This window comes from Meriones unguiculatus, chromosome 1 (assembly GCF_030254825.1).
Source record: "Meriones unguiculatus strain TT.TT164.6M chromosome 1, Bangor_MerUng_6.1, whole genome shotgun sequence".
NCBI lineage: Eukaryota > Metazoa > Chordata > Mammalia > Rodentia > Muridae > Meriones > Meriones unguiculatus.
Window position 1 is genome coordinate 17,334,861 of NC_083349.1, and position 24,335 is coordinate 17,359,195.

Genomic DNA, 24,335 nt, shown 5'->3' on the forward strand with positions numbered 1-24,335 from the left:
GGCTAGAGCAGACAGCAGGCTACAGAAGGCAGCAGGCAGAGCTCTTCGGTAAAGCTGATAGGATCTTAAATACTCCTACACTGCAACTTAGGTGACAGTGAAGGTTCACTGGGTTTTTGTTTGTTTTGTTTTTTGAGACAGGGTTTCTCTGTGTAACCCTGGCTGTCCTGGAGTCACTTTGTAGAGCAGGCTAGCAGCAAACTCACAGAGACCACCTCTGCCTCCAGAGTGCTGGGACTAAAGGTGTGTGCTATCACACCTGGCAAGCAATGTGTTCTTAATCAAGGGCTCAATCAAAAGCTTTTGCCAGTGAGACCGTTGTCTTCTAAATCCAATCATCCACAGTGAAAGTGAAAGAACAGGGTATAATCGAAGGCCGGGAACAAGTAGGGCCAATTCTGTCTTGCACTGGCAGAAATGCATTGGAAATGATGGGTACTCACTCCATCACACAACACAGACTCAACTTATTCCCAACTTCACCAAGCAGGCACTCTGGAGGGCTTGGAGCTGGGCCCCATGCAGACCTGGGAACTGCAGGTCAAAAGCCAGAGACATGGGTTTCTGGGCTCCTGGAGACAGGCCAGTAAGCTACTCTGCTCAATCTAGCATTCATTCTGACAACACTGGGTTGGCAGATGGATGCTTACTCAGGCAAGCCTGTACATGCTGCAGACCAGAAGAGAAAAAATAAAAAACAAACAACAAAACAAAACCGTGGTTGAAGAAGCAAGCACTCCAGGAGGGCTTGGCTTAGCTAGCCAGTCCTGACTGGGTCATCTGGGCTTATCTACATAGGGCTAATGGCCAAGAGAGCTGCCTCTAGGTTCATTCTTACACCTCTAAACACTTCCTCACTCCCGAGCCCACATGGAGCAGGTGTTCAAAACAAGACTCTGAAAAGGACACATCTATTTACAGGAAGGGTGGCTTAGCTAGAGCAGGACACCCTGGAGTAGGGGACTGTCATATGAAGGGATAGACATACTGTCCACTCCAGGACTGATGCAGAAAACCACTGAGACAAGGCAGCTATAATAGAACTTGTTAGCTACTCTGCTGAGTAATTTCAAATGGACAAAGGGCATCCAGACCCTGGTTCAAACAAGAGTAGCTTCCAGCTTGAAGCTTAGCCTGACCCCAAGGATACTCCTCAGAGGATACACCTTAAGAATTCTTGGAGGGGAGGCTGGAGAGATGGCAGAGCGGGTAAGAGCACTGTCTGCTCTTCCAAAGGTCATGAGCTCAATTCCCAGCAACCATATGGTGGCTCACAACTGTCTATAATATGAACTTATTCCCTCTTCTGGCAGGTGCAAATGCAGATAGAACATTCATATATATAAAATAAATAAATCTTAAAAAAAAAAAAAAAAAGAAAAAGAATTCTTGGAGGAAGGGCTGGGCATACACTGGCCAAGGGAGGGTAGCTTCAGTCTGGAATAATGCTGCCCCCTAGTGCCAGACACACAGGCAGCTCCAAAATGTGTAGAGAACAGTCCCAACCTCAGGCTACACGGCATCTTAATTATATTGCACCTTGCACACACAATATGCATAGTTTTGTCTGAGGCTAAAAGCACCACCCCTCACACGGAGCATGTGCACTCTGGTACAGGCAACTTCCATTTTTTATTCTTTTTCTGAGTACATGTACATGTGTGTGTGCATGTGCTTGTACATGTGGAGGCGAGAGGCTAACACCAGATTGTTTCTTCTATCACTCTCTACCTCATCTTAAATATTCATTTATTTATATATTCTGAGGTCTCTCACTGAACCTGGAGCTCACGAGTTATCTAGACTAGCCCAGTGAGCTCTGGGAATCCGCCACTTCCATCATAGAAACCACTGAAATCCAGCCTTTAGAGGGAAAGGGGAGTTAGGGAAACTGCAGGATATGCACTGGGAATACAGAAGTGTTCCATTATACTCAGCATTTTATGTAGGTGGTGTGCTGGCTAGATTTACATCAATTTCATACACAACAGTGTCATTTTAGAAAAGGGACCTCAAATGAGAAAATGCCCCATGAGATTACCCTGTGGTGCATTTCCCTGACTGAAGGTTGATGTGCCAGGGAGGAACCAGCTCACTGTGAACAGTGGTGCCTCTGAGCTCGTCCTGGTCCTGGGTATGATAAGAAAACAAGCTGAGTAAGCCATGGGAGAAAGCCAGTAAGCAGCACTTCTCCATGGCCTCTGTATCCCTTTCTGTGTCTAGGTTCCTACCGTAACGTTCCTGGATGATGGGCTGGACTACAAGCTGTAAGATGAAACACAAACCCTCTCCTCTCCCAGTTCTTGATTATGGTGTTTGTTTTGTCACAGCAATAGAAGCCCTAACTAAGACAGGTGGTAAGGATCTGGCTTCAGGTTCTCATACTTGCACAGAAAGCATTTTACTGACTGAGCATCTTTTCAGGCCCATGGAAAGCATCAAAAAGGAAATCTAGCACCTTGGAAAAGAAACTCATTGAGCCAAGATAGAAACTCAAATTATATTTAAACAGTAATAACACACAAAACCCACATTCCAGGAACACAGTATTTAAAACTGAGCTCATTGTGCAGGGATGGCCACCCTGGGTACTGGTGCTGGAGGGCCCCTTGGGACGGACACTTGGGGGGCAACCTTCTGACTCCTCTCTGCAGACAGACGCTCCAGGCGTTCCGCATAGAAACCATTGAAATCCAGCCTTTAGAGGAGGGAAAGGGGAGTTAGGGAAACTGCAGGATTGGGCAGAGCCCAGCCCAAGCTGAGGGAGGGGCATGCTGTATCTGCCAGTGGATGGGTACATGAGTAGGTCTCAACCCTGGTGGGCCTTATTGCATGCTATGGGCTCGGGTTCCCATCATCCAGAATTTCCTGCAAGTCTGAGGGTGCCCCAGGTTTGGGAAGCCTGGCCATGAGTTTTCAGTCTAGTGACCCCAGAAACTAGGGCATTGTAGGATGGCACAGGATACTAGATGGTCCCAATGTACAAACTTTTTAAAGGGCAATTTAGTGATGGTATCCAATTCCTGGATGAAGCCAGAGCCCCTTCCTTCTCCCAGCGGTAAGCAAACAACCCCTTACCAGAGTATTCACAGCTGACCTCCCTCTTCCATGGTCTTTGCCCAGATTGGGGAGCCTACTGCTGGGACTATGTGGAGCAGGGGTACAGTGGAAGCAGATGGCAGGGCTGGGCTTCAAATACAGGAAGTGTCACTTACCTGGAGATGACACTGGCCATGCCATGTTCACAGTCACTGGTGCTGTAGACACTTAGTCGGGCCAGCAAATCAAGAAGATGGGCAGAAAAGTTTTTGTCAAAGTTATTGATGGTGGCCTCGAAACCAGAGGCCAGCTGAGGTGTATCCACGTGCTCAGACAGGTGCTGAAAGTAAACCCCCAGGAACTCAGCATTGGTTACTACGGAGACACTTGGCCTCTCTGGAGCCATAGCATGCTCTTCCTTTGTAATTTTAGTTTTGAGACAGATCACTGCTGCCATTGTTGAGGCTAGCTTGTGATTCTCCAACCACAACTTCCTGAGTGCTGAGATCATATGCACAAACCACCACTTCTGGCTCTCTTTTGGAGACAGTCTCATGTTGTCTAGGCTGGCCTTGAACTCACTTTGAATGTCTGGTCCTCCTGCCTCTACCTTCCAAGTTCTGGGACTGCAGGTCCATGCCACCATACCCAGCCTCTAGTTTTTAATGGAAAAAACAAAAAACAAAAAAAAAAACCAAAACAAAACAAAAAAACAAAACAAAACAAAACAAAAAACCAAAAAAACAAAAAACAAAAACAAAACAAAACAAAACAAAAAAAACCTAGTTCTGCCACGTTTCCTTGTTATACAAGATGGGAAGTTGGGGCATCATAGCACAGTATAGATGTCTTCACAACACTCTGGAGGCCAGATGTCTGGAGACTCAGTTTTAAGAAGAAGGAAGACTCTAGTGGCTCTATTTGGAACCTAATATCAGACCTGTGTGTTCCCTGTCATAGGGAAGGAATGGGTGATAGAAGGTCTCTGTTTTATTTTGAGTCAGGGTTTCTCTGTGTAGCCTTGGCTCCCCTGGACTTGCTTTGTAAACCAGGCTGGCCTTGAACTCAAATCGATCCACCTGCCTCTGTCTCCCAGAGTGCTGGGATTAAAGGCGTTCAACATCATGCCTGGCTTGGTCTCAAACTTGTTATAGAGCTGAACCTGGTTCCGAACAACTGATCCTCCTGCCTCTACTTCCCAAGTACTAGGATTCCAGGTATAAGTCACCACAGCTGGCTTTATGTTTGTCTTATTTAAGGTTTTATTTTTCTTAAGTATGCAATGCTAATACTGACTAGCAAGAGGGTCTTTCTGGATAAGCCACATAGCCACATACCTTCCTGGTGGGTTCCTTCCGAAGGCGATCTTCAATCCGTTCAGTCTCTGTGGGTGGCCCCTGCATACTACCCTGCTCCAGTGTCAGCCGGCCTAGCTCACTGTCCAGTTTCATGCTCTGTGTAAATTTCTAAGGGTGATTCATGAGGAAAGGTATTGGTTAGTTCCAGACACAGTGCTCTGCAGAAGATGACAAGTACCACCAGGTACACAGTAGCCAGCCATACAGAGACACAGAGCTGTAGACAGGATGTTAGTTCGCAGCATTCCCAAGCGGAAGGGGAAGGGGAAGGGGAAAGAGAAAAGGGAAGGGGGAAGGGGAGAGGGAAAGGTAAGGGGAAGGCCAAAGGGAAGGGTAAGAAGGGAAGGGGAAGGGGAAGGAGAGAATAGTCATTTCTCAGTGACTATCAACTGATTTTCCTAAGAACATAGTTGTTTCATCTCTCCCTATGTGAGAATTAAAATGGCTCATAAACATCTTAGGAATGAGCTTCACAGTCCTGCCCCTTCGATTACCACATACACCTCCTACCTCTGACTGCTCCAAGGTGCTGCCTGAAGGGCACCTGGCTCCCAGCATCCTCTAGCCCAGAGACCCCAGGCTACCCTTCTGTCACCTGATATTTTCTGCAGTATTTTGGACAACTGCTTGTGATAAGTTTGACCAAACTTAATACCCAGTTTTGACAAATGAATGCAAAAACATTTAGAAGAAGCCTAAGACAGAGACCAGCACAAGAAGTACTGTGAAAAATAAGGCAAGGCCCCTAGAAAGCTTCACAGGAGAATGGGTGGCCACAAAGACCAGGAGCTCTGCATGGACAGAAAAGCATTTGGCAGCAGCCTAGACACTGTATATACCCACGCTGTCTCCTTGTCCTCACCTGCATACAATTGGTAAACATGACACACACAGACATGAGCTTGGAGAAAACCTTCAGCAGCTCAGGGTTCGTCAGCATACAGTCTTTCAGGCAGTTGTCAAGGAAACTTGTGTGGTGGCCAAGGACATCGTCAATATTGGAGGCCTGCAAACAAAGGCCTGAGCTGTCACTGAAGACACTGTGTATGTGGGCTGTCAGTTCTGGCTTGGCACTCTACTTTCTGCCTGTACATTTCCACTGTCTCAGTGGGCCTGTGTCTCTTAGAGACTACTTGTCTCCCTCCCTCCTTTCTCTGTCTCCTCCCTCATCTCTCTCATGAACATGGGCAGCAAGCAGGCAGATGTGAGGCTGTGCACATCTTTGTGGCCACTGTGACATGTGGCTAGTGCATGATGGTGCTCTGAAATACACTCTGGCTGGGGAAGAGCCTTCCAGATGCTATGATTTGTAGAGCAGAAACTCACAGATTTCAGGTTTTTCTCAAGGATGTGCCAGGTCGGTTCCATTACTTCAAACATCATGTAGTATTGAATATTCTGGACAAAGTTGAGCATTCGCTGCCGCAGGGTAAAAGCACCAGCAAACCTGAGTGCATAGAGAATGGTTACTGAGGTGAGGCAGAATCAGCCCAAAGCACGTGCAATACATGACTCCCACCTCCAACTCAACAGCAGAGTAGACTGTCATGACCCTAGCTCTCATGTGCTGACACAGGAACAAATGACATCAACAAGGAAGATGCCTCAGTGCTTAGGCCTGAGGACATTCACTCGGGCGTCATCAGGGTGTCAAGTAAATGTGTTACCCAGCACGACTATCATTCCTCCGCATCCTGAAAAGCCTTGCCATGGAGAGAAAGAGCAATATTTGTAGCTAACCCACCCACCCAGAGCAGGTATAAAGGTCTCAATGATGTGTCCTCAGTTGGTGGCTATCTGGGGAGGCTTAGGATACGCAGTCTTATTGTAAGAAAGGCGGGCTTTGAGGTTTCAAAAGACTAGAAGGAAATAAAAAAATCTAGCCGCATTTGAGACCTCTTACTGTCTCCTGTTTTCTCTTCAGGAAGCATGTGCTCTCAGCTGCTGTTCCAGCTGCTTGCTGCCATTCTCCTGGTGATGGCTGTGATGGACTCTTATACCCTCTGGAACTACAAGCCCAAAGTAAACTCTTTTTTATAACTTGTCTTGGTTATGGTGTTTGATCACAGCAGTAGAAAAGTAGCTAAGACATCAGGTAGGTAGGAATACCAACAACTACCACCCTGGCTGGCTCTATACACTTGTGTTTTACTGGGACAATTTTCCCCCCAGATCTACTTTCAATTATATATGTGTAAGTTCTGTGTGTGGTATCTCCACAGGAGCGCAAGTGTCCAAAGAGGCCAGAAGAGGATCCCTTGGAGCTGGAGTTAGAGGCACTAGTGAGCTGTTCAATGTGGGTGCTGGGAGCGGAACTCTGGTCCTTTCCAAGAGCATTACATGTTCTTAACCCTTGAGCTATCTCTCCAGTTCCTTGAAACAAATTTTTGAGAAATCTTACCCTCAACCTTTCCTTTAAACATCAGCCATCTCCATGCACTAGTGTACAAAAGGTCATCAGAACTCTTTCCAGCACTTATTGTTCTATGTACCCAGAAAAAGGGAATACAGAGAAAGGCTTGTGTGCTGCAGACAGAACCTGAAGTCAGTTCTGAGGATATAGTGAGTATACAGCTAGTGGGAAAGTCATGATAACAGGTAAGCTGAAAGTGACTTTCTAGCAATGTTTTCCAAGACCCAAAACACAGAGCTACTTTTCTTAGAATGACAGAAGGACTCACCACTTAGCAGAGTGCAGCGCATGCTGCTTGGCGGTCTTGTTGCTAATCCAGACACTGCAGAGCTGCCTCTCCACGTGCTTGCAGTAGAACATGTGCCGGAAGAGCATCTGGTAGCGTGTGAGTGCCTTCCTACAAAGAAGGGCATGTCAGGAACCTGGGCAAGGCAGCGGGAGCTTCCGGCTGTCTGCAGGGGTGGCACCAATAGACAGTAAGAACAACCTAGCATCCTCCAATGTGAGGCCGCCCAAGCAGGCATTTCTGACTCCCACCCAGCTCTGCACTGAGCTAGAAAAGCAACTAAGTTTCTTAAATACTAGTAGAGCCCCGGTGTGGTGGCCCATGCCTTTAATCCCAGCACTCGGGAGGCAGAAGCAGGTAGACCATTGTAAGTTCTAGGCCAGCCTGGTTTACAAAGTGAGTTCAAAACAGCCAAGGCCACACAGAGAAACCCTGTCTCAAAAACAAAACCAAACCAAAATAAATAAATAATGAAGGAAAGAAATAAAGAGAGAGAGAGAGAGAAAAAAGATACTGGTAGAGGTTAAACACCAACTGAAAAGCCTTAACTAAAGTTAGGTTAGGGTGTAGCTCAGTGGTGAGCACTTTCCTGACCATAAATGGCCTGGGTCACACAGGCCTCACCTGTTGATAATTAGTGACAGGGGCCACTTGACCATGTAGTCGAAGGAGAAGGCCTCCAAACCACTCAGTGTGAGCTCCGTTGGGTCTGCATGTGTCACTGCTTTCTCCTGCTTGGTCTCAATGGCCAGAACCCGCAAAAGCTGGGTGATGAGATCATGAGGCATCAGGTCAATCTTTGGAGGAAAAAAAAAATAAATGATGCATTCATAATTGTTTTAACCCTTACCTACCCCTGAATGGAGTTGGAAAGTAAGTAAATTTCTTAGATATTATTAGAGGTTAACTACTTACTAATAACCCTTACTTAAAAAGTTAGGTTGGAGCCAAATTAGGTTAATTCCAGTACTTGGGAGACAAAGGCAAGTAGAGCTATGTGAGTTCAAGGCCAGCCTGATCTACATAGGACAGCCAGGGCTATGTAAAGACCCTATCTCCAAAAGGAAAAGTTAGGTTGGGATGTATGTAATGCACTGGTGAGCACTTGGCCTGGCAGATGTGAGATCCTAGGTTCTATCCTCAGCATCACACAGGAAAAAATTAAATCAAAGCACCTTCCATTAAAATAAAGACAAAATATAGGAAGCTTACTTTTTTTTATAATTTTAATTTTATTGTATGTACATTAGTGTAAAGGTGTTAGGTCCCTTGGAATTGGCATTACAGGGAGTTGTGAGCTGCCATGTGGGTGCTGGGAATTGAACCTGGGTCATTTGGGAGAACAGACAGCGCTCTTAACCATCTCTCCAGCCCCTAGGAAAAAAAAATTTTTTTTTTGGAAGCTTACTTTTTAAAGACTTATTTTTATATTGTGTGTATCTGAGAGTATTTACATGTATGTGTGTAAACATGTGCACATCTGGTGGTACCTGTGGAAGTGAGAAGAGGGCATCAGACACATTGGAACTAAAGACACAGGCTACCCAATGTGGGACCTGGGAACCAAATTCCAGGTCCTCTGCAAAAGCAATGAACACTCCTGTGCTGGCTAGTTTTATGTCAAACTGGTACATGCTAGAGTCATTTGGAAAAAGGAAATCTTAAGAAAATGCCTCTAATTTGTCTATAGGCAGGACTATAGTCCATTCCTTAATTAGTGATTGATGCTGGGTTGCCCAGGCCACTGCAGGTAATACCACCTTTGGGCTGGTAGTCTTGGGTTTTCATAAGAAAGCAGGTTGAGCAAGCCATGAGGTGCAACACAGTAAGCAGCAGCCGTCTGTGGCCTGTTCACCAGGTCCTGCCCCATCTTCCCTCAGTGACACAGTGTGATGTAGAACCAGAAGTTGAAATAAACCCATTGACTCAAGCTGGTTTTGGTCATGGTGTTTATAGAAACTAAGATAACTGTGAACCACTGACCCATCTCTCCAGGCCTAAAATAACATTTTAAATGTTTCTGCTGTTGTTACTATAAACAAGAAACAGAGAAACTGAATAAATTTTAAGAGTGAAGACTTTTTATTTAATTTACCTGTGAAGATGAAGCATATACTTGGTGAGATATATGACAGTAATTATTATGGTCAAACAGTAATATTTATAACATTAATTATTAAAATACTTACAATCACATGTTAGTATGATAATGGTTCCTATAAGATATGAATGATACAAAATATGAAAGACAAGAAAAAACAAAGCATAAAGAATAAAGAAAGAAAAGCACAAACAACCCTTGAACAAATAAAATGCTCATCATCTCCTAACAGTCATGAAAATGTACACAATTCTAATCCTGCTTGTCAAAGTAATGTCCCAAATGGGACATTAGGTGATCAGACATGACTCTCATTTGTCCCACGGCTAACACCCAAGATGGCTCTTGTGTGGTCTACCTGGATGATCAGGCCACAGACTGCAACTAGGAATTCACCCCATTAAATTAGCCCTGCACCTAACCAGAGATCCAGACATATATGAAGCAAAGAAGAGCAGAACTGCAATGAAAAGTTAAGTTCTACAAGAACAATGGAGACTCAGCCTCACTCTCAGTAACAGGTGGAAGCTGTTTGGACAGCACTAAGAACCATCCAAGACTTGCTAAGCAGAGGAGGAATCCATGTGGACGCCCAGGACATAGTGATACTTCATAAAACTTGTATTACACAACTGAAGTTAAAACCAAGTAACAGTGATAGAAAAATGCTCTTCCTGGGGACCTAGGTTCAATTCCCAGCGCTCCCATAGTGGGCCCACTACTGCTTGTAACTGCAATTCCAAGGTATTGATGCCCTCTTCTGTCCTCTCAGGTACTGCATGCATGTGGTGCACAGATACATATGCAGGCAAAACACCCACACATACAAATTAAATAAAATTTAAGCTGCAAAAGATCCCAAGTAACAGGAAAATTTACAAATAAATAAAAATTAAACAAATCACTGAAAAAAAAATCATAGAATCTCTTGAAAGAAATGAAATGAAAGCATGCTAAAAATAGCCTAACTTCAAAATTCAAGAAATTAAGAACAGAAACTAAGTCCAAAGCTAACAGAAACAACAAGCTGATAGAAACAAAGAAAGGAAGGAGGAAGGGTAATAAAACCAAGATCGAGTTCTTACAGACATCAACGGAATCGACAAGCTTTCAGTTACATGTGGGAGAAGAGGACAAAACACTAGACTCAGAGATGAAAGTAGAGTTCTTACTGGCAGCATTAAAGACCATAATGGCACTCTGTAATGCATGATGGCAAACATATAACCTGTTGATGGTGACAGAAACATACAGGTGGCCAGGATGAACTCTGGAAGCAGAAGTTAAGGAAGACCTTGACCTACATGAGATGGAACCTTGATGCAGTATCTCCCAGAGAAAAGAGCCCAGTGACAGAACTAGAGTAACTCACACCACCCCTTAAACCTAACATAAAGAAGAATACATACCCGCGCGAGAGGTCAGCCTAATCTGACACAGCATGAACCAAACCCACAGGAAACGTACATACTTGTGTCCTCTGTGAGACCAGACACAAACCCCCCAACAAAATGCTTGCAAACCAGTGTCCCTGAAATAAGGAAGAACACATGGTAGGACGCCTTTGGCCCTCCCATGTCTCGGAAGCCACGTGCCACGATGGCAAACACTGCACTCACCTTGAGATCATCTTTGAAGGGGTCAGTGTTGGCAGTGCTCATTCGCAGGGCCAGCTCCAACAGAGCCTCCAGGCGCGTAGGTGTGATGTCCTCTACTGGCTTCCTGAGCTCCTCTTCAGTGAGGTCCATGAAGTGCACGAAGAAGTCCCCCTGGTCCATCAGGAAGTAGCGCTTGATGGACCTGTGCCAGGAAGGGTTGCTGAACACAGAGCCTGACCCCTTCCTTCAACATATAAGGCAAGAGGCTTGGCAGCTCTCAGCGGGACACGGAACTACTCTGCTCAGGCATGGCAGGGGAGTGGCTGACAGCAAGGAGCTGAGAGACATGTTGGCCCTGCCACCTCACACTGGGGCTGCAGAGAGCTTGTGCAGAGACAAAAAAAAAAACAAAAAACAAAACCAAAAACAAAAAAATCTTGCTAAGAGGAACAATCTACTCTCAGCCCCACAGAAGTGAAATAATATCCAACCTCAGGTGGGCTACCAGCTCCTTCTCTTCCATGAGGAAGTCCAGCAGCACCTTGCTGGCATAGTTGAATGCTTTCTCAATCTGTTCCACATATGGCCGCTCTTTGAGGGTATAGATGATCTCTTTAGCTACGGGACAGGTGACATCATGACCACATTCTCTGACCACATTCAGGTATTTTCCTTAAAAAAAAAAAAAGGAAGGTGGATTTAGTATCTTTTTAATCTTTTTACATGTTGAATCTCAGGCCTGAACCTTTATGAAACCAATCAAACATAGGTAGTGGGTCAGACACAAGGTACGAGTTCTTTCCTGTCCCTGAAAAGATTGAGCACGAGTGACCTACAATGGCTCTTCAGGTCTGTATTTTATAGGAAAGATTTTGAAAGAGCCTTGAAGCTAGCTCTCTAAATAAACTCCTAGCCCTTTCTAATTCTGTTTAGCTTTCAGAGCACAGCACACACGTCACCCCAAGGATTTGTCTAGTATCTACATTAGGCCCTAACCTGTGCAATGAAACTAAAAGATGCAGCTGGTCTAGGAGGTGTGGCTTCCTTATGGCTTTTCTTCTTATATGATGACGTTTTAGATGTTAAAACCTAAGATCGAAAGCTCTATCTAAGGCAGACAGCTTCCTGATCAGGGGGCAGAATAAAGCCGTGGAGAGCTAGAAACTACCAGTGGATAGCAGCTAAGGTAGCAGGCCATTCCAAGTTAAGTCATATCCAGGAGCAGAGTGGCTGGAAGGCTGTGATGACCCACAGGTCCCAGGATGCAGCATGAAGAGGCTATTGACCTCCGTGGAGAGCAGTCCAAGCAGTAGTCACCTGTGCTGAGGATCTTGCCTGCCACCTTCTGCAGGAAGGATGGGATCTGCTGTGGCAGCACAGTATAGCGCTGGTCCCAGTACTTGTCATTGTAATCCTCCTGTATCTTCTCCTTCCGCAGCTCGTGCTCCTCCACCATGAACTCACTGGAAGTCACAAAGCATTTCAGGCCACTACGAGGCAAGCCTGGCCAACTTTGGGGTAGCCCATACCTCCAGAAACATCCTTCTCAACTGTTCAACTGTGAGTTGAGTAACTCTAGCCTTACTTGGGAGCAGGTGTCTAACTTGAGGCAGAGCTGGGTGGTTTCTTCCCTACTCTTTCTTTAGGCACAAGATGGCCACAGAACGACTTGTCCTGGGTACGTGGGTCTATCAACAGAATCAGACCCTTCCACAGAGATCAAGAACCATTTACTTGTGGCCAGATGGAAACTGCATTTCTTTCTAGGCTCACCACACCAGAGTCCTTTGCTTGGCCCCTCCATAAAGAAACACAAGGCCCATTCTGGTAGAGTGCACGCAAGGTCTGAGTTTCATCCCCAGTACAACACAACAGAGTTCTCTGTGAACTAGCCATTGCTTTACATATTCAAAGGCATCATGCTGAAGTGGCACACTCAACCAAAAGAAGGTAGTAAGGACATGGGCTGCAGATTTAGATACAAAGTTCCTTACTCAACAGGATGAAGCCACGCAAGGCAGTGAGTGAGTGACACACAATACTCCTCAGCTCAGAGCTGACTGTTGTGTTGAGGACTTGTATCTGGCATGTCCTGTCTCAGAGGCTAATGTACCGTGGACAGTCTAGGTGAAAGGTACCTGGCACCCATAGGCCCTACCTGTATGGGTCATGGATGATGCCCCTATAGATCCACTTCTCCAGGATCTCAAAGTAGGGTGCACTGGCAGCCTTGGTCAGATAGAGGCACAGCTCCTGGGCCTGGCTGTCCCCTGTGTAGTTGAAGCTCCTATCATGGAGAAGGCTCAGCGTCGACCCGCCCACACACTCGCCTTTATCCACTGAGGTAGCTGTGGGGAGAAATGAGTGGCTCACTACCCAGACATCTATACATTCCTGGCAGGCAGTACCCCTGCCAAGACATGTGCCATGCTCAGATGCTAAAGCCATAGTTGCTAATAAGGCCTATCAAGAAAAGCTTCCAGGCCTACCATGGTGGCACACACCCAAATCTCAGCACTTGGGAGGCTGAAGCAAGATGACTAAGTTAGAGGCCAGTGGGGACTACACAGTTGAGTTTGGTACTAGCCTAGAATACACAAGACCCTGACTAAAAAAAAAAGAAAAAAAAGAAAAAAGAAAGAAATGCTCTAGAGCCTTCCTTTTATAGTTCACTAAAACAAGATGCAACAGAAATTTTGCCTCACCACCCTGCTACCAAAGAGTAAAATATGAATGGCCAGCCATGGCCAGAATGGCCCTCAATGCTGTCTTAGGGAGCCCTCCACCTGCAACCCCTCCATCAGCAGTCCGCACCGAGGGAGGCAAGGATATCCACAGTACGCATGGCTGGCTGGATGTAGAACCAGAGCTTCTGCAGTGACAGGAGGCCCTGCCTATGCAGCTGTTCCAGTTGTGTGACCAGGATCAGGTATTCCTTTACCAGGGTCCTCATGGCAGCAGCCAAGGCATGGTTCACCTGCCCATATTCAAATGAAGACTTCTCCTCAATGAACCTACAGCAAAGATACGTGGGATGTCCTGGGGAAAAGCTAAATTTCCAAACAAGAGTTGAGCTATTCCAAGTCCCCTTCTCACCCAAGAAGCAAATTATTCACTCCAGTTCTTATAGCCAAAGGGAACCTGTGGGGTTAAGAGCTGAGTCAGGATGGGGATTAATGACTCTCAGGCCCTTCAAACGTTAGGACGAAAGGAGACTCACAAGCCAGGGAAGGACCCATTCCATCAGGGAGGTGGCTGGTCATCTAAGGACTCACCTGGTCACAGTAGAATAGCTGGCAGCCACAGGGAGGATTCTAGTCACCAGCTCACGGATGGACAGGTCCAGGTTAGGGTCCACAAGGAAGGTACGATTCTGCCTCCCAGCCAAGGGCTGAGCAGTGATGTACCTGCCGTCCACGCCCACAAGCACATAGAGCAGATCTTCCACCACTGCTGATTCCTGGGAGGCCAAGGGCAGTGTTCCTGCAAGGCACAGGCAACACTAGACCCTGAGGTTCCCCAGGCCACCAGCTCCATAACCTTACCAACCTTCACTGTAACCTCTTCTACACAGATGGATGGAAAGTGGAAGTGACTCCCTGGTATAGTTGGAATATGACATTGTATTGAATATTTGATCCTCAGTTGGTGCATTATTGGGTAGGTACTAGAAACCTCACGACATAGGACATGATTATAGGAAGTAAGACGCTGGGGTTGTATCTTTGAAGGTTATACCTGATCCCCGGCACTCTCCTTGACTGTTTTCTGTCCACAGGAACAACCTTTCCACCACACATCCTGATGCACTGATGTTCTGTCTCATCGTGAAGGCCCAGAATCAATGGAGCAAGGGATAGTAGCTAAGATCTCTGAAAAAAATGTGTCGTCCCCCCCCCCCCCCAAACAAAAAACTTTCCCAATTTAAGTTGTCCTCCGAGTTATTTAGGTCACAGCTATGCAAAAGTAACAAATATAGAAAGTTGGTACCAACAAGTTACGATGTTACCGTGGCTAAACCTGAGGAAGTGGTTCTTAGGAAAAGGTTTGTGGGGAAAAAAGTAGAAATGCTTAAAAAGCAGGTGGAGGAAACCTAGAATTTAAACAAACTCCGTGGGCAATTCTTACGAGCTCGGATGATCAGAATACCATAGAACTCATTGAGAGTGAAAGGCAGGCTTATCAGGTTTCAGACAGGAACAAAGACTTAGGGTCATTTGTACCACATTTTAGCAAAGAATTGTGTTCATACTATTTATGCCCTGAAAATTTGTGTGAGTCTGAGTCTAAACATAATAGACCACTTAAATTTGGTAAGGTAATTTTAAGGCAGTCATTCATTCAGGCTATGACATGATTATTCGAGGCTCCTTTTTGATGGGTTTTATACAGTGAGTATAAGAAACCAAAAAATAAAAAAATTTAAAAATTGCAGTTTAATGAGAAAAACCCATGAATAACTGGGTCTAAAGTAGTATGGTTTCTGAAGAGATCAGTACCATTAAAAAGAAGCCAATTAAACACTGTCTCCAAGACTGTGGCAGCATGCACAAGACCTGCATAGTTCAAACAAGACAGTGTCCCAGCACTGAGACCAAAGTGGGCACAAAGTTCCACCCCTAATCAAGAAGCAATTTGCAACTGATATTTGCTGGGAGAAGGAAAATTGGTTTTCTCCAATGGAGTGTCACTGGTAATATGAATCACAGGGCACGCCCCACACATAGAAGTAGCTGGCCAACACAAAACCAATTTCATGATTTTTCCGCCCTTTGGTGGGCTTGGAGAGGAGAGGATCTGGAAGGGGTTTGGAAGGAGGAAAACATGATCAAATATATTGTATAAATACTTTTTTTTATTAAAAATAAGAAAGCTGGGCACAGTGGTGAATGCCTGTAATGTAGTACTCAGGGAGGCAGATGTAGGCATATCTCTGTGAGTTTGAGGCTAGCCTGGTCTACAAAGCAAGTCCAGGACAGCCAAAGCTACAGAGAGAAACCTTGTCTCGAAAAAACAAACAAATACCAAAAAAAAAAAAAAAAAAAAAATTAAAAAGAAAACAAAAAGAAGCAACAGCCAGTTGTCACTGGGAGAGTGTTTGCCTGGTACCTATAAGATCCTGGGCTCAATCCTTAGTATTGAAAGAATAAAGCCAACCACTTTGTATCTGAACCACAGGAAAGATTCCTTGTGGCTATTTTTTTAAAAGTGTCATTTACTATTTATATAGTGTTCTCCCTGATGTGTGTCTGCATGCCAGAAGAGGGCACCAAATCTCATTATAGATGGTTGTGAGCCACTGTGGTTGCTGGGAATTGAACTCAGCTTTGGAAGAACAGCCAGTGCTCTTAACCTCTGAGCCATCTCTTTAGCTCCCTTGTGGGCATCTTAAGAACTGACCAGACCCTAAGACTACAGGCTCCTTCCTAGCTATTCTCTTAAGAGTCCCTTTTGAAATGGGAATGCTTATTCTGTGTCATTGTATCTTGGAATTATGTAATTTAAGGTTCAGAAAAATGGTGACAATGTTAGGACTGGGTACTTTGGAGACTGACTAGATGTGTTTTATATCATGAGATGGCCATGAACCTCTGGACTTCAATACGAAATGTTTTCACACCTAGTGGCACTGTTTTAGGACATCCTGAAACTTTAAGAGATAGGATATAGTAAGAGGAAGTGGGTAGTAGGGAGTGTGCCTTTGAAGGTTATACCTGGTCCTCACTCTTGCTCTCTGCTTTCTGTCCACCATAAGGCAAACAGACTCCTTCTACATGTTCTTGTAAAGGAATTTTAATCCAGCAACATGTCTACTCTGGCTGGAATATAGACACGCCTTTAATTCCAGGAGAGAGAGGGAAGAGGATCTCTGAGTTCAAGGCCAGCCTGGTATAAAACATATTTCCAGGTAAAGAAAAGTTTGGATCCAGGTGTGGTAGTACACACCTTTAATCCCAGTACTTAGGAGACAGAGGGATGCATGTCTGTTCCGTTAGTTCAGTTGAGTCAGTGAGTTGAGAGGCAATACAGTAGAGTTGAGTTCATTCGTGTCAGCTCAGTTGGTGGGATTCAGAAGCAGTTTTAATGGGAGAGTTTTACAGAGAGAGGTTAAAGAGAGATCAAGCTAAACACAGGTGAAGACAAAAATGAACCAGAGAATGAGAAGGAGCCAGAAGATTCCAACATATTGGCAAAGTTAATATGAGGCCAAGAAGACCAATCAGTCAGAGGCCAAGAGAGAGAAGCCAGAACAGCTGAGTTGAACTAGCCAGCCAGAGTTCAGAAAGAATAAGAAAGGGAGAGCTCAATATTAAGTCTCCAGCTGAAAACATTCTAGGCCTAGATTAGATTATACAGAGGCGAGAAGCTTCTAGGATTAGGCCTAGGCTAGCAGACAGAGGCAAAAAGCCTCTGAGATGACAATTACATCAGGAGAATACAAGTTACTTTAACATGTTCTATCTGTCATGATTCTCTGTCTTACCAGAACCAACAGAGCCAATGACTATAGACAGACACCTCTGAAACCATGAGCCCAAATAAATATTCCCTCTCTTAAGTCATATATGTCAGGTATTTGGTATAGTGGTAAGAAAGCTAATGTACTGTCCTTGGCTACAACAGTCTAGTCTGCTGGAGACCTAGGCTCCAAATGCCAGGGGCAAGGTAACATCTAGACAATGGAAAGGCCTTACACACATGGATCTTTTCAAGCCAGGTCAAAACAAAACAAAACAAAACAAAACAACAACAACAAAAAAAAAAAAACAAAAAACACCTTCAAGTCAGAAGTTCAAAAATACTCAGAACAGGCTAAGTATGTAACACTCAATATCATAACTGAATAAGTCTATGTTGTTCTCCAATGAGGAAGTTTTTTTGTTTGTGTGTTTGAAGACATCACTGGCCAGGCATGGTGGTATACAACTTCAATCCCAGTACTCAGAAGAAAGAGGCAGGATTTGGGGGCAGTCTGGTTTACACAGCAAGTTCCAGGCCAGCCAAGGCTATATAACAAGACCCTATCTGAAACAAACAAACAAACAAACCTCAAAACAAATGAAAAGGATACCACACGTCAAAAGTCAAGAAAATGCCTTCTTCTACATCAACAGGACAAGACGGCGGTCACAGTCCACCTACTGAGGTGGCCCTGTCCCAGCCATCCTGTCTCAGCATGGCTTTCTCTCCTGTCTCCACATTCCTGGCATGTGCTGGTGTCATTCAGGAAACAACCTGGGCCTGACAGCATGGAAAAGTGTCACAACATACTTTGCATTTTATAAAACCTCTTTGTTGGCCTTGCACACTTACCACTAGAGACTATATAACTGTCACATGCAAGGCTCTGTGTGTAGTGCCTTCCAGCCCCAAGACAAGACAGCTAGCTTATATCTAGGCCTTTGAATTCCAAGTTCCATTTCTTACTTTCACTCCACTGGCTTTCTCTTGACCAGTAAAACAATTTTAATCTCCATGGTTCGTAACAGTTTAGCTGTGTGTTTCCTGAATGGTAGGATCTTCTAAGAACATCTTTGACCTTCTGTATAGGTTATTTCTCGTCCTACCACTCTTGGTTTACCGGCAGCAAGAAGTCCTCAGTGGTGAGGGTAGGTAGCAGGTGGTGAGACAGAGGCTCTCTCCCACACCTCTGTACTTATGTCTTAAAGAAATCTTGTGAGTCACCATGCTTATTCAAATGACTACTAGTAGCTCCTCAATGCCAAGCACAAGTCTGGCAGATACGCTCTCGCTTCTAATCAACACATGTGCATAGCTGATGCCAGCTTTGCTCTCCTACCAACATGCCTATATAAGAAAAAAATACCAAACAAAACTGAATCAGCATCATACACTGTATTAGGTGTGACAAGGAAGGACAAAAAACAATGGGCAAGTATTGCCAAGTTTGTCAGCTGAGCCCTGTAGGACCTGGGTAATACAATGTGCAAATGCCCTGAGGTAGCAGACCCATCCGACTGGTATATGGAGCCTGAATAGAAAACAGAGCTCCAGAACCAGAAGGAGCCAGCCCAGCCAAACTGTCAGGGTTTCGGGGGCACAGGGTGGGGAGGGATTGTAGGGTATCACTGGGCAGGCTTGCCCAAGACTTAAGTCATGTGGGCTCTAGCTATACCTACAGGAAGTACAGGAGCTATAGGAAAAGTGGGAAGATGAGGCTGCCAGATCCATGCCCCTGCCAGAAGCGATGGTCACTGTGATCAAGGTAACAAAACAGAAAACTGGTTGCTTGGCTACACTCATTGCCTTTCAATGTTCAACAGTTACGGGTGTGAGTGAGCCACTGGGAAGGTGACAGGTGCAGCAGCAGAATGGCCTTAGGCGACACAAAGTTTACTTGGACACTTGGAAGGGGAGATGGAAGAGGTTGATCTGAGATGAAACCCCAGGAGCAGAGGCAATGAGAGAAGACAGGGAGCTTCCTGGAAAGAGTGAATGTAAGGGCACAGAGTTGAGACAACTGGAGAAACAATGACTCATGATGCTAAGTGATGCTGAAGATGGTGAAACCCAACGGAAATGCGCCCTGAGGGATACATACTATGCAGAGCAGCAGCTACACCTACAGGTTGTAGAAAGGTGAGGTATAAGGTTGAGGTTCTGACAAGAACAATGAGTCTGCTGACTACAGAGGTCTATGTGTAGGCAGAGAGCAGACAGGGAAGAAGATAATTTTTACCAGGTGATGGGATCAGTGACAACTAGGTAAATGCCAACACTGCAAACAAGAAGTCCATGACATAAAGCCACCTGTTTTTACCTTCCTACAAACCTGCAGCAGAATCATGTCTGCTTGGGGAAAGAAAACACTCAATTTGCCTAACAGCTCTATAAGGTATTCCTAAAGGTGACAGCAGACCTCTGTACCAACACCACATAGGACTCGAGAGATGTGGCAAGGCATACCACTTCACATTTCTCTTGAACTGGGGATGCCATCAAATGGGCAGGAAACCACATGTATGCTATGCCAGGGCACAGAATTTTGTATTTCAATCTGAAAAGGCTCTATGGGGTGGCATGCTGCCCATGGTACATCAGCACACCACATCTCTGATTCCTGAGAACCTTCTCTGAAACAGCAGTGCTGTTACATAGACACAACTTGTCTTTGTGAGCACAGTACTAATACTTGGTGTAATCTGTGGTAATCACAAGTCACTTTTCAGGAGAACGTGTCCTCCTGGTCCTGTGTCTGTACATCTGTGCACAGCCTGGGAGGCCAGCTTCGGACTGCCCTAAGGCTCTGGCAGGAGGAATGCAAGAATAACTACTCCAAGTCCTCTAAGCTTCAGTGTGTCACCCATGGTTTCCCAGCCTGCTAAGGTACATGCAAGCAAACAGAGAGAAATTCCTAAGTGTCAGAAAGAAATTCATCACATACCTATAGGCAAAGCTGTGTCTGAGCTCAAGCCCGAACCAGTCAGGAAATCTCCAGCCAGTGTTGGCCTCTCATATACCCATGCTGGGAAGACCGGGAGGGGCTGGCCTGAATTTTTTTTGTTCTGTTTGTCTCGAAGCATCTTTCTTGTAAGTTCCAGAGACTAGTAAGGGTATTTTAAAAAACAAAGACAAAAATATACTATAGTGTTATTATAACTAAGTACCTATGGAAATTAATACATCTTTGGCAGAGGAAAAGTCCACTGTTTTAGCACATAGGACATCCGAGCTTACTTTAAAAGGATATATTTTTATCTGCCCATCATAACATCTGGGGTTAGGGACAAGACAGCCTGGCCTTCTCAAGGTCTCTGTCCAACAAGGATCCCACAGGTATAAGGTACCAGCTATGGGGCCAGGGGAGAGTGTCTGCATCTTACCTCAGCACTGTTTCAGATCAGGACAACAAGCCGAAAGAGCCTGAACTGAAGGCAGGTATAAGGGCAATGTGACAACTTGCATGGGAATACAACCAAAAAAAAAAAAACTTCGCTGTGTCCTCTGTGTTCAGTACACAAAGGTGAGGCCAAGACACTTCACGGACTGGGGCTGTGAAAAGAGGTCTGAGGGTCTCAGACTATCAGATAAAACTTAAAACTCACAGAAAGACTAGTGTGAGGCACAATAAATCCAAGCAGCAGGAAGTGCAGTGGAAGAAGATAACCTAGAGGAAATAAACTGGTAACTTAAAAAGCATTATCTTGTTGGAAAGTGTCACAAATTCCAGCAGGAAATCATGACTTGTGCTGCTCTGATTCACTGCTGGTGGATTTGGCCAGACCCTCACTGCACAGTTTATTCTTATGGGTCAGAAATATGACTACAGAGCACAATCCAGACTTAGCCTCGCTTATGTCACATTACTTTTTACTAAGAGTAGACATATCTGCTGAGTTAGCACCAGTGTTGCTATTTTGTCTTTTTTTTTTTTCCAGAGCTGAGGACCAAACCCAGGGCCTTGTGCTGGCTAGGCAAGCACTCTGCCACTGAGCTGAATACCCAACCCCACACACCCAGTGTTGTTGCAAACAGTGTCTGTGGACCATGGTAGATCTGGTACCTGCTGCAGTGCAGAGCCTGTGGCCATACTGCCAAGCTGCTTCTTCAGTTCCTCAAGTTCCTGTGTGGACATCTTAGAGGCTGCAACGGGAATGCTAAAGCTGGTGGTGCTGCTGCCTGCAGCATTAGCTACAAGCTCAGCTCTCTCCTTTGCATTTTGTTGCAAATACTGTAGTGTCTGAAAACATAAAGCCACACATTCACCCTGGGCCACAAAAGCTCACTGTGTTTTACAACCTGTCATGTCACCAGAACACCCGAGGAAGGAAAGTCTACAGCTTTCTTTGATAATCAATACCTAATTTCACACCTGTTGGACAAAGGTTTCTCTACATTCATTCCACCTACAGCACCGCAGCTGCAGTACCACTTCCCTTTTCTGTCCTAGAGCCTGGCATACACCTCTTTGTTGATAGAGGGTAGGGCTCAATACATTACTCACTGGCTCCACAGAACAAGCACAGCGTCAGAGAAAGGCAGATGTGCCCACCTCACGCTACTACATCCATGTTTCTTGTCACTGCCCATCCTGGGTCACAGCTTACAATGATTCACTGCTATGATTTGGATATAAAATGTCTTCCAAAAGATTCATATGCTAGAGGCTCAATCCCCAGGTGATAATGCTATTGAGAGGGGACTGGATCATGAAGACTCTGTCCTTATTGATGAATTAAGTCATCAATAACAAAACTGAACTCTTGATGCCTGTTAGTCCATCTCTCTCTGATTTCCAGTTGCCATGAGGTCAGCAGCTCTGTCACCTCTCTACTAGAACTCCTTGATGTTCTATCTAAACATGGGCCCAAAAGCAATGGGGACTGAAACCATAAACCCACAAAACTTAAAACCCTTTAAGTTTTCCAGTATTCTTTTAGTATGGAAAGGCTAATATTCACCAAACTCATGTCTTTAAAATGTTATCCTCGTGAGGCACAGCTGCCAATCAGCGGAAATAGGACAGGATATGCAGAAGTAAGTGCAGGAAAGGCATTTCCTGCACCCCAGGCTCTTGAGGAAGACAAGCCAGCACTCTGTGGAGGGTGCTTTCAATGTCCCCAAAGCAGGCGTGGTGATGCAGATGAGGCAGGAAGCTTACCTCTTTGTCTTCTGTGAGCTTTGATAACAGGTACACAAGTGGGTCAAGGTTCCTTGTATTTTTGGATTTCAGTTCATCATATTTCTTTAAAAAGTCCTCAGGAGTACGAGAAAATTCTGCAATTTTGACCTAAATCACAAGCATAAGTAATTTAATAGTAGTGACTGTTAAGTTGTACAGGTAATTCAACTGGCCTATCCTCCAGGGCCTTTAGGGTCCTAACAACGTCCTGTGTCATTACCTGCATCCTATGTCATCACCTGGGCCAGGTGCTTCAGATATAACCCATCTGCCACTCCCACCCACTCTCTGTGCCTGTTTCTTTCCCCTTCACTCCTCTCTCTCTGTTTGTGGGGGAGGGCATCATGCTCCTCTTTCTCCTCTCCTCTAACTTCTTTCCCCTTTTCCTCACCCAAATAAATCTCTTCATATCCAGATCTGTTGAGGGTGTGGCATTTTTAAGTCGAGCCTAACATTGGTGCTGAAACCCACAGGGAGGGATCTCCTGGTAGTGCCTACTCTGGTCATACTGGGACCCCTTACACCCAAGTCATGCTGGCTGCCAGCAACAAATTTGTCTTTTGTTCCACCTATCACTAACTGCTACTCAAGCACACATGCCTGGAACCTGTACTTTCAAACTACAGCCTCTATAATCTGCTCAGTAGCTCTTGCCAGACTTCACTGTTAAGTAAGCAATCTTATGCCCCCCGGGTTCGTGGCCCTGAAGCATGCATGGATGGTTTTAAAATTGCCCTGCTTCAGGCCCCTCGAATGTGGTTTTTAAATTGCCCACTGCACACCCACCATTTGTGCTAAATCACAAGCAAAGGAGGGTAATTAAATTGTGCAGATGCCAGCTCAGCCATGCCACGCATGAACAGCTGTGCCACACAACACATGGTGAACCACCACGTTGATTTTGGGATGAAGAGGGTGGAGCCATGGCTTCACTGCCATCTCCCCTAAGGGGAATCACATGGTTTCACTGCCATCTTAACTAAGGGCAATCAAGGGCAGTCACATGATCGGCAGCTATCTTGGTTAGAAAAAAGCTATGGTTTCACCACTGCCACCTGCTTTTACCGCCTCATTTCTGTCCTACTGTTTTCGGAGCTGCAAAACTGCAGTCTGTTATAGGCCCTGAAAGGTCACTGCACCTCTTCCTACTCCACTCTAAAGCTGCCTATTTGCTTCTATCCTTTCCTGCAGATGAGGTTCCCTCTACAAAAACTCGGCCTTACTACTGCTAAACCTGGTACCAGGCCCCGAGTTTGTTAGGCTTAGCCAGGCTAAGCCCCTGACCTGTCATGCTATTTGGTTGACGAACCACTAGCCGCACGGTTCATTCCATTTCTCTTTACCATCTGCAGGAATGGTTTCTTCATATTCTCTCCCCTTTGGGAAACTTCTGGCTTCTACACCTATATTCGCCCTTCTAGTCAAATGTCTAATACTATCCAGTAACACTAAGAGTGGTCGGTGAAATGATTCCCTATTTCTCTTTTTTTTTTTTCTTTTATTTTTTTTTATCAGTTACATTTTATTAACTCTGTATCCCAGCCGTGTCCCGATCCCTCATTCCCTCCCAGTCCCTCCCTCCCGATTCCCTATTTCTCTTTTCTCAAAGTCTTGTCTGTTTCTCTCTGCCTGTTATCCCACTAAATAACACTCTGATTTCTTTTTCTGCTCTTAAAAAACAAAACAAAACAAAAAAAACCACAAATCTTAAGATTAAATTGTAAACCTTAAGGTTACCACAGGGTATGAAACAATTTAAAAACTTTTTAATCATAATTAACTCTGTTTATTTTATCTCCTTTTAGGCTAAGGAAGCAATAAATCTCATTTTAAATTGGTATGAATTTTCATATATATTCAAAGTTCTATTTTTACAACATGCTGCATATATGATTC

The 24,335-nt window shown here is 45.0% G+C and overlaps 1 protein-coding gene across 5 annotated transcripts in view; it reads right to left on the minus strand.

The window, feature by feature from the left end:
- Positions 1–2,486: 2,486 nt before the first annotated feature.
- The window catches only part of Tubgcp2 (tubulin gamma complex component 2), a 32,522-nt gene continuing 10,673 nt past the window's right edge, over positions 2,487–24,335 (minus strand). For all 5 annotated transcript variants that reach the window (XM_021637809.2, XM_021637811.2, XM_021637808.1 and 2 more), the window contains exons 3-18: positions 22,419–22,547; positions 21,321–21,497; positions 20,202–20,361; positions 14,071–14,278; positions 13,610–13,809; positions 12,954–13,143; positions 12,113–12,258; positions 11,287–11,467; positions 10,817–10,997; positions 7,721–7,893; positions 7,079–7,207; positions 5,724–5,844; positions 5,260–5,403; positions 4,377–4,505; positions 3,216–3,379; positions 2,487–2,698 (exon numbers count right to left, since the gene is read on the minus strand). In XM_021637809.2, coding sequence (XP_021493484.1) covers positions 2,563–2,698; positions 3,216–3,379; positions 4,377–4,505; positions 5,260–5,403; positions 5,724–5,844; positions 7,079–7,207; positions 7,721–7,893; positions 10,817–10,997; positions 11,287–11,467; positions 12,113–12,258; positions 12,954–13,143; positions 13,610–13,809; positions 14,071–14,278; positions 20,202–20,361; positions 21,321–21,497; positions 22,419–22,547 — 2,568 coding nt within the window. In that variant the 3' untranslated portion in view covers positions 2,487–2,562. The remainder of the gene's footprint in view (positions 2,699–3,215; positions 3,380–4,376; positions 4,506–5,259; positions 5,404–5,723; positions 5,845–7,078; positions 7,208–7,720; positions 7,894–10,816; positions 10,998–11,286; positions 11,468–12,112; positions 12,259–12,953; positions 13,144–13,609; positions 13,810–14,070; positions 14,279–20,201; positions 20,362–21,320; positions 21,498–22,418; positions 22,548–24,335) is intronic.